Below are 13800 nucleotides of genomic sequence, written 5' to 3'. Positions count from 1 at the left end.
GTGTGATTTAGGCCTGCAGATTTGAAACAGGAATGCTGAGAAACAAAGTGTTGAGAGCTGCAGAGTAGACAAGGTGAATGTGATCCTTTGCAGAGTCTAGCGCCACCCTCTGGACTTTCATGGTCTTTGTACTTGGAAGAGAAGGTCCAAATGGGTTTCTTTGCACAAGTTGTTGTTATATTGACACCAGGAATATCAAAACATCACTTCTTAAATAAGGCCTTAAATAAAACCTCGGAGTGCACTTATTCCAAAATAATTTATCTCACAGATCTTATTTCCAGGACAGTTACATGTGCTGTGACACATATTAAAATGCCCAAACATGTAAAGGTGGATGAATTTCAGCTTGGTTAACTATTGTTTATACCAGCATGTATACAATTACACAAATTGAGTAAAAAAAAAACACACATTTTAGAGAAAGCATTTGAAAACTACCACAAAAAGGTGAAGGCACTGCTGTTGATCCAATAATTTAAAATAATATACATGTTAACTTAATCAGAACCAGTGCACATGTCTAGTGCAGTGGTTCTCAACCTTTTCTGGATCAGAGCCCACTTGAAAACCTCGAAAGCGTTTGCAGCCCGGGTGGGCAGTGTGCATCTTCAGAGCATGTTTATTTTAACGATCAATCAATCGATTGTGTCCCAGCTTGGATCAATAGTATACTTTTAAGTTACTATTTATCGGTATCAGACTAAAAACTTTTTTTTTTAACATACATTTTTATATTAACGTTATATTATCAATAGAATGTTAGTGGCCAGTTATTTGGGGGACCCACTTGCAATATCTTCACGGCCCACAGGTTGGGAACCGCTGCCGTACTCTTACCTGTATGTATGTTGCGTTTCACGCGTAGTGCTGTTGTTGCACAACAACAACAACAACTGAATAATGGTTTTATCATATCAGGCTATATCAGGTTTTTAAAATAAAAACAAACACCACAGAACAAATATAACAGTCAAAGTAAAACAAATGATAAAACTAATAAAAGTAAATTAATTCCACCTCATCCTCACTGCCTTGCATCTTCTCCAAATAATTGATTGTCATCACATGTGGTTTCACAATGTGCTTAAGAACTCCTTCACCTGGAAAATAAACAACAGCAGATCAACTAGTAGCATTAAAAAACAATCACATTAATAGGCAATAAGCATGTCAATAATATCCTGTTTCATTCACCATTTTCTGTATCAGCATTGATTGGAAAACAAGTTCGGGAGTCTCATTTATGCTAAGTCTAATCCATTTGATTTCAAAGCTGTCGGGCAGAAATCGTATCTCCATATTTCAACTTTTAACGGTTTATTTTGTAAATGAATGGCCTACTTCATCGTATGCACTTTGTTATACGCTCACAACGCTTTAAATTTCTGACTAATTAAGCGTTATGAGCTTGCAGATCTACTACTTATGAAAAATCTTAAAATGTTTGGAAGACATTCGCCTACAATGACCTGCCCAAAATAGGGAAGCTAGGTTGAAAGTGGTTAAGTGTGTGTGTGTGGGTTTTATAAATATTGAAAAATGAAAAATGACAAATATTAGCGAGCTTGTGACTAAATAATAACTACATTGGAAAAGTAACAGGTTTGGACATACATGGTTTCGACAATTTGCTTTGGTATGCATAACAAGTCCCATTCCTTGCTAAAGACTCGTCAAATGGGAGTTGAGATGCCATGAGAACTCTTGTGTTTAACCATCAACACCAAACTGCTACACAAGCAACACCTCCAGCCTCAGTTCCAGAGGTCAAACCTGTGTGTGGTTATCTAAGCAAGGCTGATAGGGGCAATTCAGCAAGCCCTGCACTGCAAAATCTTCAGTGTTAATTTAACGCTGAGAGTGTACAAATGGAACCAAATGGACCCGTGTGTACACTCTCAGCGTTACAGAAGTGTAAGGATCCCTTTGGCTTCAAACTGATCATTTAGCTGGGGACCGCCATTTACAAATGGATAAGTTATAAATATGTTACAAAATGGATAAATTAACACTGAGGCAATTACTGTGTATTTCCATACACATATAAAACACAAATACATAAAAACACCAAACACCTGATAGAATTGTACATTGTCCAGTGGAAAATGTATCAGTATTGATCAATTCAGTAGGACTTTTGTCAATGTACTACAGTACACAATTCTCATTATTCATGAACATGTTCATCCACAATTGGCTTTTAACAACAACAACAACAACAACACATAAATAGCCTGAGTACCAGACTGTGTTTCATATAATATACAGTATATATATATTTTGAATTGCAATGTTAATATTCTCTCACCTTCTCAATCATGTCCGCACACTTGGCAGTGTTCCCTTTAAAGTCGTCATCCACATCCATTGTCAGGATTGGTAGATTGTTTAGATACTGATACTCCATGCTGTGGGTCAGAGGTGGAATTAAACATTAACAATGCTTATTTTACAAACAATTTACTTTTGCTAACACCATTTCCTTAAGCAATTGAGCTTTTAAAGGACGTCACAATAGGCCTAAGAAATAATATGTTTCCTTTCCTGTTCATTTCTAAGAACCCATCAAAGAGACAAAGACGCAGCTCATACTGTATGTGTCAGGAAAACTATTTTAATCTCGTAGTTGTCTTGTTGAAACCGACCGGTTTCAACAAGAGTATGAAGCCTCTCTCCTTGATGCAAAAACTGAGTGAGATTGGTACTGGTAGATAGGTCTTATGTACAGTATCACAAACATAATGTTTCAAACATAAGTTTCTTTCTTTTGTTTTTTAACTTTTTTAAACTATTTAGTTTTTAAGCCAATTCCCGATTCAACATGCATTCTAGTCACTTGTGACTGCTAACAACACCTCAGTTGGTCCTAGGGAGGGCACCGGCAATCACTTGTTCTCCGATAAGTGTGAGGTCAATTATTTTTCATGCTTTTTTTTAATGCACCGCCCTATCCTAACCCCTACCTAGTCTACGAGGTGTTGGGCAGGAAACGTACTGTGCCCTGTGCCACCTGAGCGTCCCTCATACATACAAATGCATATAATTAGTAATTCAACCCTGTCAAAGATTAGAGTGATTGTGCACGTGCATTTCTTACCGCATGGTCTTGTGCTGTAGCCAGCTCTCATGCTTAAAGTGAAGCTTTTCCAAGTACTCCAGAGGTATGTCTTGTTCTTCTTCTCTGCCTCTGGTGTGCAACCTATGCAAACATTTCTAAAACACACAACAAAAAGAAGAACATAATGTGAGAAAATATATTTATCTAGGGAATCCAGGTATCATAGCAGCAACAGCAGAGAAACACAGAAGAGGTACAGGTAAGAGTAAAGATTAATACATGATAAATACTAGAAAATGTGCTCCTCGGAGCACAGGTCTCCGCCAGTACTGTTCCTGATTAATCCTGTCTTACCTATTTATATTACATATTGTCACGTGTCACTTGACCAATGTTAGCTTGGCTGATGGAAGCTCACTTCAAAAAATATAAATGATTTTTTGAAGTGACACACCTATTTATAGGATTTTATTTCGTCATGCGTCTCGCTAGCCAATCAAAGCATTGGTGACAACGTGACACGTGACATATTGTCACGTGTCACGTGAAGCTTGACCAATGTTAGCTTGGCTGAGACGGACGGACACACGGAAGGACAAGAACGAAAACATACTCTCCACCTCTGGCGGAGACAATAAATAATATCATAACAAGAAAGGTCTAATAAATGCATGGCTTCATGTGAATCTCATACTTCATGTGGTCAGTCTATGATATCAGTCGTTTATGAAGTATATCTATTTGTATGTATTCATATAACTCCATACAATATGTGGGCAAGCGTTCGGCCTGATTCTACCACCATTAACTTCCTCTTATAAATAACATAGCTCTGAAGGAGGCTAGACGATGACGTCATCCGAACCCACATTTTGAGAATCCGGGTCCCATTGATTCAAGTTAAATGTTTCAAAAAGTATAGAATAAAAATGTGTGTCAGTGTGCACACAAAATGTGAGATTAGCTCCGACCAGGCACACAGACAGCCCCAGTGATTTCCATTATTTAAAAAAAAGTTAAATATAAAAATAAAAATAAACTACAGAACTCGTGAACAAAAAGTTGTGGGATTCGGCGAGATTAACTCCAGACGGTCACACAGATCCTAAAAATAGAAGAATAAAAATATATAATAAAATACTGAGCTGCTGCTGGCCCTAGAAGATATCTGCACTGCTTCTCTGAATGAATGAGTGAACCGGTCTATCAATTAATATAAATAGAGTGAACATATAAATGAATATATATCTATCGCTAAACGTACGCATGCAAAGTCCATCAACAATGAATTCATATATACAGTACATATCAACAAATATAATGGTCCTACATATGTCTAGAGTCTATGAGTGATGAGGAAAATGTATGATATATGGTCTGTCAACAGACCTTCAACATAGAGCATCTGGATGAAAACACTCTATCAAAAGTATGTCTGATATATCAACATGCATGACTGACATGCATCGATCAACACATACTGTATCAATGTGTAACCTCTTTATGCTGTCAATCTTTTCTATTATGCCATATGGTTCATTCATCTATTTATCGAAGTCCACAATTGGCTGCTGAGCATGCAGCAGATATTAGAATGGCTAAGATAAGAGAGGGTCACTTTCTTATCCCCCTTTGGCCAGGAGAGTGGGAAGGTGAAGCCAGGGTGCAGAGGGGGAGAAGCGGTGGAGGTAGGGGGTGGGGGACACTCTAACGGTAATTCCTAATTTATGCTGTTACATGACACGTTGCGACCTGCAAGCTCACAACGTGTCGCATCCGCAATGCGTCGTGGGCTTGTAGGTCGGCTTTTCTCTAAGTATGAATCTGGGTTAAGACTGCTTTGGGGAGTGTTAGCCCGTCGACGTCCTCATGTTTTCCTTGACTTCCTGCGCAAATACTTGCACGTTCTGGGTAAACTTGTCCCGATTCTTGGTCCGCAGGTTGCGTTCTATTCCCTCCATGAGCTTCTCAAAGCATAAGAGCATCGATTGTTGCTTCTCCGGAGGCTGGCTGTTCACAATGCTGTTCCTCAAGTCAGCGAAATACCTCTCATTGAGCAGGATCAGCCCTAATAACGGCCTGGACATGACCCAAATGTCCCGGCAGTTCTCAAAGATGACAAAGTTCAAAACCGTGGAGAGGATCTGCTGGAGCGTTTCCGTTTGCTGCTGCATGATGAGTAGGAAGCAACTGTCTGTTGCCGCCATCGGAGCAGGCCGTTGTTTCTTGGCAGAGCGTGAGAACAAGTGGAACAAGTAGGTTACGATGTGATTCAGACTGGAGCAGCTTGCTACAGACACCATTGTCTGTCTGTCGATGGTTTCTACGCTGGGTAACAGCAAAGTGAGCCCTACTGATATAGAGGACATGATGTACATCACAGCATGTGACTCCAGACTAGCGACAAAATACATGTGGTCCTGAGTCACCACTTCCAGCAAAGCATAGAATGTCTGGCTAAGCTTGGGATACTCCTGTAAGTCGCTGTGTGGAATGGAAAGCGACAGTTTGACGAAGGTCTGCAACGCGTTCTCCAGAGCGTCGTCGCCATAGAGACGGAACGCTCCAAAGTTGATGTAGTTGCCGCCGAGGATGGCCTTGAGCATAGCGAAACACACGCTCACTCCCTTCAGCTTCAGCCTATATGCCTGGTCCTTAGATACCTCCCCCAAGGTCAGGATACGATTCCCGTAGGTGGTGATCATCTTGCTGGTTTCTCTGAACAGCAGGATCCCGTTGGGCGAGGAGACAGCAAACTGGAGCCTTTGGCACTTGTTGTGAACGAGTTCAGCCATGAGTTTGAGGACAGGCGTGGTGCATGCTGGGTCATGGTACCAGAACTCTATGGCTCTCTGCAGGACAGGCACGTAGGCTGGATAGATCCAGTCAAAGAGCATCATGAAGCTGCTCTTAACAGTGAAGGCAATGGCAATGCCTCTCAAGTCACGGACTAAACCCACCAAAGCCCTCTTGGCTTCCAGTTGGTTGAAGGTGTCGGTGCTGAGCATCTGAGCGACAGACTCAAACACAGTTGTGAGCGGCAGCATGAACTGTTCAAACCGTTCCTCGTCCTCACCTAGATCAATCGTGACCAGGCGTCCAAGTGCAGTGTAGAAAGTGGTTCGACGGCGCATTGCACTAAGATTGGACTGGCTGTTGAGGAATGAGAAGTGCTCACTTGCATGGTTATTCAACATAAAATGGACAGCACTGAGCTTTGCCAGCTCTCTCACACTGTTGGTGGGCCCTAGAGAGAGGTCATGGAGTAGCTGCAGTGTCTTGGAGGTGGCTGGTTCAGAATGGCCCCAGTATTTCAGATTGGTAATGATTTTCCCAATAAAGACATTAAGTACCGTGCTCTGATCATGAAGTCCATGAACCTCTGATAGCCGCACGTAAAGCTTGGATTTACTATGCACCTGGTTATTAATGTAGATCTTTCTCAACTGCTCAAAGAAGCTGAGCATGGCCAGCTCAAGCCTCTCGTTCCCAGCCTGTGCCAACCGCGAGTCTGTCAGATTCATCAACTGGAGCACACGACATGCAAGCTCTCCATCCATGGCATCCGTTTCATCACTACTGGTAAATGGTATCCGTCCTCCGATTACGGCTCCAATCATATATACCAACCACGTCAACCAACCCTCTTGTACAGTGATGTCTGCCCTACTGGGGGTTCTTGACTGCAGTAGCTCTTGATACTTCTGAGCTGACTGGTCGAAGAGTTGGACTAGCAAAGCCCAGGTCCCCTCGTACCGATATCTTCCTATGGCGGAGAACTGCTCCATCTGTTCTTGAACAAGGGCATCATCGTCAAGAGGATCTTCAAGGCCGTCTCTCAGGATCTTTTGGACCGACTGGAGACGTGATGTGATGTAGGCCTTGGTGACCTCGGGTGTGTACGTGTCCAACAGGTGGGGCAGAGTATCTTTATCGAAGGGAATGTTTCGAACCAGGCGCTGCCATAGGTCTAGCAGGTAGTGAACGCTGTTGGGTGCAAACTCCCAGTGCTGGAGACCGCTTACAGTAAAGTTGGCTATGAGGCGTATTACTTCAGGGTAGTTCTCTACCGTTACCAGCTCACCTAGCGGGTAGTTGCTCTTCAGCTGTGCCAGAAGCCGACAAAACTGATGGTAGTTATCAGGGTCTGGCAAACACTGAGGGGTTTCTAATATCCTCTTAACTCCCCCCACTAACTGTGAAAGGAACTTTGCTCCTTCTTCTCTGCTGAATAGAGACCTCCGAAATGAAACCATTTGAACAAGACATGACAACACCAATGGTGAGAGGGACGGAGGGGTGGAATGATACAAGCTGAAAAAGAGGTCTAGGGTGGAGGAATCAAGAAATGCTGATTTCCAGGACGTGGGGATCTGTACGCTGCGGAAACTATCATCCAAGCGCTCATGATCTGTAGACGTAGTTCCTATGAAATCATAGCTGAGGCAGCTGTGGCTGAGCTTCAGCAACTGCATCAGCAGGCCATGCTGAGACTCGTGGTTCAGATTAAGGTTATTCCCCGATGCCTGTTTAAGTAAATTGCAGGACAAAGTGAAAATGTGAAAAAGCGAGGAATCTCTAAATGACACTGATATGTTCCTATGCTCTAACAGAGTATGATGTGTCGTGTCAAACTGATCAATCTCGCTGGTCAGCTGGGAGAGAATAGTGACTCCTATGATGCAGTGTTCCACGCTGTCCTGTAAAAAGCGTGTAACGTCGGCAATGACATTTCTGAAGACATAGTCGTCCTTCTGACGACAGTCAGGCCAGCCCAGCTTGGTGATTCGGGCGTACAGCTGAATGAGGGCTTGGGTCACAAACCCAGCTAACTTTGGCCGCGCTGCGAGATAATTCAGCACATAGTTCCGGATGTCAATGCGCTGCTCAAGGGGCAGAGGATTGACAGTTCTACACACCAGTTTAGATAGACAGGTGGCGGCGAGCAGCTGAGAATATGATGAAGTGCCTCTCTCTAGCAGTAGCTGACATTTGCTCGGACAATCGGGGTCGTTGGTGAACTCTACCAAAGCTCTCTCTGCCTGGTGTCGGACAGCTGTGTCGGTAGACTCGTATAGATGCCTGCATAGGATCTCCAGCTGTGCAAGGCCCGGCACATATTCTTCCATTTTGCTCCATAGCATGGGCCTCTCACTCTGCTGTGCTATCTGCGTAGAATAAATTCAATTCCTTACATTTCATTTTACTAGCACAGTGCCTGTTGTCAGAGTATTTGCAGGCAAGTTTATGACAACAGTACCATGATGTCAGCCATCTCCATATTTGGGCGTATCGGGAGACAGATACACACATGCCGAAACTCAGACAGAGTCCTGGAACATAACGATAGATCATAGATCATCATGGACACTCACCGCCACTCACCAGTTTCTTACTTTCTCTATCTCTTTCCACCTTTCTTTGAAACTGTAACGATAGAGCTTGTGTGACAAACTCTTGTTTATACCTGTTAATCTGTGATGTGACAATAAAGTTGAGTTGAGTAAAATGTCGTTTGACTTAAAATGATGCTCTTCATTACCAAAGCAAAACCATTGTGCCGACATCTCTCCAAGTACAGTACATACTATAACAAGCACACATATAATACCTCGGGTGCAGCTCGGAGGTAAATGATGCCATCCAACTTGATGTGCTTGCCAAACTGGCTGTGGAGCCAGCCGTGCCAGTCCTGATAGATGGCCCATTCCGTCTCATTCAGACACTCACTCTCATAGAGGTTGGCTGCAAAGATGTACCTACAGTAGGATGTGGATAATAATGCAGGGTACAAAGGTGGGAGGCACAATTAGCACAGATCAGGTTTGAGGTAAAAAAAAAAGAAGAAGATTTCATCCTATTCATACACAGTAAAATCCTCAGTGTTAATATTTGTAACAAAAGTAACCAAATTGACCTTTGCATTTGGACACTCTCAGAATTAAATTAACGGCAAAGGGAGGATTGTATAGTCCTCATGGGGGAGAGGGGGGGGGGTAACTGTCTTGCTCAGGGACACTTCAACACGTAGACTGGGTGAGTCGAGGGTCAAACCGGTGACCTTCCAATTCCCAGACGGGCCTCGCCCTCTCTCTACCCACTCAGCTTCGACCAGCCGTAGCTGAGGATTTCATTGTGTAGAACAGTGGTTCCCAAACTGGGGGTCCCCCAATTATTTTGTGGGGTTCCCAGATGATTAGCTTAATGTGCAACATTGTTTTCTCACTTAACGGTAAACAAATCCAACATACAGTATGTTTCTAAAGTTACTATTTAATGACCTTTAAAACCTTTTTAATACCAAATTGGCCAAATTGTCAAATGTGTAAGAAAAAGAGGAAAACATTGTGAAAATAGCCAATCTTCAAGCTCACAACGGCTCGCAGGGCGAGGCGTTGTGAGCTTGTAGTTCGGCTATTTTCACAATATTTATCTGTGGAACCCAGTCAAACTATATGTAATGCCTACAATTCCAAGTGCTTGTCAGGGTGGGGGTCCCCAGTTCAAATATGATTCTTTTTGGGGGTCACTGACTTGTAAGGCCTGAAAAGTTTGGGAATCCTTATTGTAGAATTCTGATTTCATTTGGTTCTGTTCTTGTGATACTGTACCTGTCACTGTAGATGGAGCGCTCAAAAAACTGCACAGGGTTCTGAGCCTCTCTGAGTTTTCCGTTGTTGGACTTGATCTGGGCTCGAACCCGACTCATGCAGGCGTAGCTCTGGAACGTGTAAGCCCATCTCTCTGGTTTCTCATACATCATCTGCAAGACATTCCCTCCACTCTTCTGAGATGTGGTCAACTCCTACGATATGACAGATCAAAGATGGTCAAAATTAAAACAGAAGTTTCACCCATATAGAAAACGGAATTCACTCTTAATCAAAACTTAAAATCTATGGGGTATTTTTCCACAATATGAAAAATGTATAAAAACTTTTGTATAAAAACAATAGAACACTAAAGTTCATGCTGGAGAGTAAATGAAACATGTGCACTTGCCTGTAATCACAATCGTGATGTTATTTAGTTACTATAACACACTATACCTGTACTATACTGTATGTGTTCTATTTCTTAAACAAAACACAATGATATTGCATGTTTGATACTCCACATCACACGATAAACTGAATATGATTATTCTAAAACAGTGATACAGGATGCGCCCTGTGCTCATTTGCACCACAATGCGCCGGGCGGAAGATAGGGCCCAGCCTCATCCTTCTCTCTCTCTGACCATATCTGTGACCCGTGGTAGGTCCCCATAGACATAGAGGGCCACATTTCTGATGTGGTCCGCCCATGTGACACCTAGTGCCATTCGTAGCATTCTTGTGTAGACGCCATCCAGGGCCCTTTCCTGTTGTGCTGTGAGGGTCTTTGTCATAATGAAGTAATAAATGACTGCTGCAGTGCTGACTGAATGACTTGAGTGTCGGGATGTTTCCCCCACAAGGCTGAAATATCTGTTCATCTGTCCAGGCTGGACCATCTGTTGCTTAGGGTGTGTAATCCTAACCAGGGTGGTGGTGGTGACTTGGAGGTCCATGTGGACAGATGGCAGCTGTATTCTATATGCAGTTGAAGACACTCTCCCTCCCTGGCTTTATGAATAATATGTATTGCATGGACTGCTTTTTCCTTAAGTAATTTAGGTGAAACATTTGAAGGCACGGGGGAAATGGATTTCATTGAAATGACAGATGTCAGTTCATTCCACAAGGGATTTCTGCTGACTGACCAATTCCATTCTTGGAACCATTTTCAAGAACTATCACAAGAAAGATAATCTGATCAAATTCCGCCATGGGGTTAAGCCACTGGGTCTCAATGTGGGGTCCGGGGTGCGGGGACCCCCAGGGGCCCTGAGTGGGGAGGGTTGGGGGAATGTCCAGGGTGGATTGATAGATTGATAGTTAAACTTCACCATTGTTTTTTTTAAAAATACAATTAGTGAACATATACAAATGAATATTTTGACCAGAATGCCTTTCTACCAACAGACAATTGTGTAATTCTGGGCTAAATCATAACAATACAAATCTTCTTGGATTGGGGTCTCAGAGACTAAATCCAGTGGTGTGTTCTACCGTCAGATGCTGTGTACGGCGTATACCTTGAGATTTTTTTTCGTCGCTACCGTATACCTTCAAAAACTGTTTCATCCATTGAAAACGCGAGAGCGTATACCCACGACCACGCGCATCGTATCGTAGCGTATACCTTCCGAAAAAAACTAGAACACAACACTGACTAAATCATATCAAATGGGGTTCCATCTGATCTGGACTAATGCTGCGTTCACACTGGCAGGTACAAAGATACAGGCTACCATTCTTTTCCAATGGAAACCAGCGACATGAATCAATCAATCAATCAATCAACCATGAATCAATTAAAATGACACAAACATCCAATCTTTGTAGCTGCTATACAAAAGCTAAAACAGCTACACAAATCTACAAAAAAAGTTGAGCTGGTTTCAACTTCAGCCACAAAGCTACAAACAAATATGGTCTCTGTCGGGTGGAAACCACATTATGTCCAAATTAACTGTTACTTTTCAGGATTCAAATTCAAAGGCAGCAGATCTTCAAGCTCAAGAGCTTGCGGATCTGTTACTTTTGATACCTTTGTGTTTGTGTATGATCAAGTAGCGCGTTAATTTATACAAAAAAAACACAAAACGTTAAAATATGGAGATAAGAGGTTTCTGCCCGACAGCAACGATATACTGACTGTGTAGCTTTGTATCTTTTGTAGATGCCAGTGTGAACACAGCATAATGGGTCCTTTACACCAAGGGTTCTCAACCTTTTCAGGCCACAACCCCCCAAAAATAATCATATTTAAACTGGGGACCCCCCACCCTGACGACAAGCAATTGGAGTTGTAGGCATTACATTTAGTTTGACTCGGTTCCACAGACACTACAAGCTCACAACGCCTCGCAGTGCGAGGAGTTGTGAGCTTGTAGTTCGGATATTTTCACAATGTTTTCCTCTTTCTTACGTAATATTTGACAATTTGGCCAAAAAGGTCTTAAAAGTTATTAAATTGTCATTTTTAGAAATGTGCAGATACCCTGTATACACTATACTGTATGTTTTTTGTTTTACTGTTGAGTGAGAAAACAATATTGCACAATTTCTTTTTATTGTTTTACTTTTGGTATTTTTTGTGCTTTTACTCAAGTGCATTTTTTGTATGCCTTTCCCTTGTAACAGAGTATTTTTTTTATATTGTGGTGTTGCAATTTTACTTTAAAAAATAACTTCCACCACTGATGATCAGTGAAGTTTCATAGTGTGAATGAAGTTAGATGCAGGGCCAGGTGACCTACCTCGAATTCACTGTGCTTCGTTTGGACATTGCACCACCTAGCGATGGGTTCTGGTACAACCTCCCAGTCAGAGCTCTGCTGTTCCAAGAGACTCACAAACGTAGACTTGCCCGCAGCTGAAGAAGAGGAGGAAGTTATGGTTACATAATACATACATTATGATTTAATCACTTTATGGGACGAGTGGTGAACCAATTACTTAGAATTTAATTTGATCGATATGTAGCCTTGTTACATCCAAGGCTAGTCTAGATCGGGGTCTCTGACTGATATCATTTCCTGACTGTATATTAGTGGGTCTGGGTCTCTGGGACAATGTGAGCGAGGAAGCGCAGAAATGCCAACTTTATGAAATTACTTCGTTATTATATTTCATAACTAGACTTAACTAGACGTAATAACGAGAAAAACAGCCCACATGGCAATACGAAGACAAGTTGTTAGATTATTGTCACAGTGAATTGTTTTCATTGCCTTTTAACACATAATAAACACAAACACAGCATTATTAAACACAGCAACAGCTAAACAATAGATAGAAGAACGCCAATGTTGCATCACTTGTATATCTGCTGCAAGCAACACAGACATATTAGTAAGTACACATCGCGCTTTATTATATTGATACTTACCAATATTTCCCTCAATGGAAATGCGCTTTATTGGTTTCTCCTTCTCCATGTTGTCTTCCAGGGGACTGGGACACGTTCTCTTGGCTGTTGGAGACATTGTATCAAAGATCACGTCTCGTTTTAAAGTAAAACAGTAAGTACAGTTGTAACAATGTATGTGTGTATCATCACTAACTGATAACAAACTAAAGCGCGAATGTTGAACTTTGGCGGCAGCTGCTGTCATGCTGCTACATGATGGCTCCGCCTCTAGCCATGGATCACAAGACGACCGTCATGGATGAACTTCAATCTGGTGTTTGCACTTTCTCTTCTTTTGGCTCGTACATCACATAAACGTTTAGAGTTCAGAAGTGCTGACCTCATGGCCACGGATGTTAGAATTGTGTACGGGCCCTAAAAAATACCTGTATCTCCCGTATTGTTCGATAAAAAAAACATTTTAATCCGATGTGTGGCCATTTTTTCATAGAGTTATAATGTATCAGAGTGCAATACACCTTCCAACCAAAAGGATCGCGTAGTTGAAAGTGGCAGAAATACGGAGAAAATGGCCACTAATCGGATCAAATTGCTTTTTATTGAAATATACAGAAAATATGGGTACTTTTGAGGACCCGTAAATAATTCGAACATCCCTGGCCATAAGGAAAGCACTTATATTTGGAATTTGAACGTTTATGTAGATGTACGGGTCAAAAAGGGAGTAAGCGCTTTAGCGCAAACACCAAAATGAAGTTCATTCATGACTGTCATAATAT

General features: G+C 42.0%; 2 protein-coding genes across 2 annotated transcripts; both read right to left on the bottom strand.

Moving 5' to 3' along the window:
- Positions 1-240: 240 nt before the first annotated feature.
- dck (deoxycytidine kinase) lies at positions 241-13236 on the bottom strand. The gene is made up of 7 exons (XM_084046291.1): positions 13040-13236; positions 12408-12523; positions 9673-9866; positions 8673-8820; positions 3101-3216; positions 2312-2411; positions 241-1103 (listed from the first exon to the last, which is right to left on the bottom strand). The coding sequence occupies exons 1-7, from the start codon at positions 13134-13136 to the stop codon at positions 1077-1079; spliced, it is 798 nt and encodes a 265-aa protein (XP_083902417.1). The 5' UTR covers positions 13137-13236; the 3' UTR covers positions 241-1076.
- LOC311037233 (exportin-7-like) lies at positions 4912-8205 on the bottom strand (the record flags this gene model as incomplete). The annotated part of the gene is made up of 1 exon (XM_084046353.1): positions 4912-8205. One exon carries the CDS (start codon positions 8203-8205, stop codon positions 4912-4914), a length of 3294 nt encoding a protein of 1097 aa, XP_083902479.1.
- Positions 13237-13800: the final 564 nt, after the last annotated feature.

The sequence above is a fragment of the Gymnoscopelus microlampas genome (genome assembly GCF_963454915.1).
Source record: "Gymnoscopelus microlampas genome assembly, chromosome: 21".
Lineage (NCBI taxonomy): Eukaryota > Metazoa > Chordata > Actinopteri > Myctophiformes > Myctophidae > Gymnoscopelus > Gymnoscopelus microlampas.
Note: the sequence above shows the minus strand (reverse complement) of the source record. Positions and strands in the feature narration are given on the sequence as shown.

Coding starts and splice junctions, on each gene's coding strand:
- dck (XM_084046291.1), bottom strand. CDS start 13,136: ATGTCTCCAACAGCCAAGAGAACGTGTCCCAGTCCCCTGGAAGACAAC. Junction 12,524..13,039: donor TTCCATTGAGGGAAATATTG/GTAAGTATCAAT, acceptor CCTCTTCTTCAG/CTGCGGGCAAGTCTACGTTT. Junction 2,412..3,100: donor CTACAGCACAAGACCATGCG/GTAAGAAATGCA, acceptor TCTGACCCACAG/CATGGAGTATCAGTATCTAA.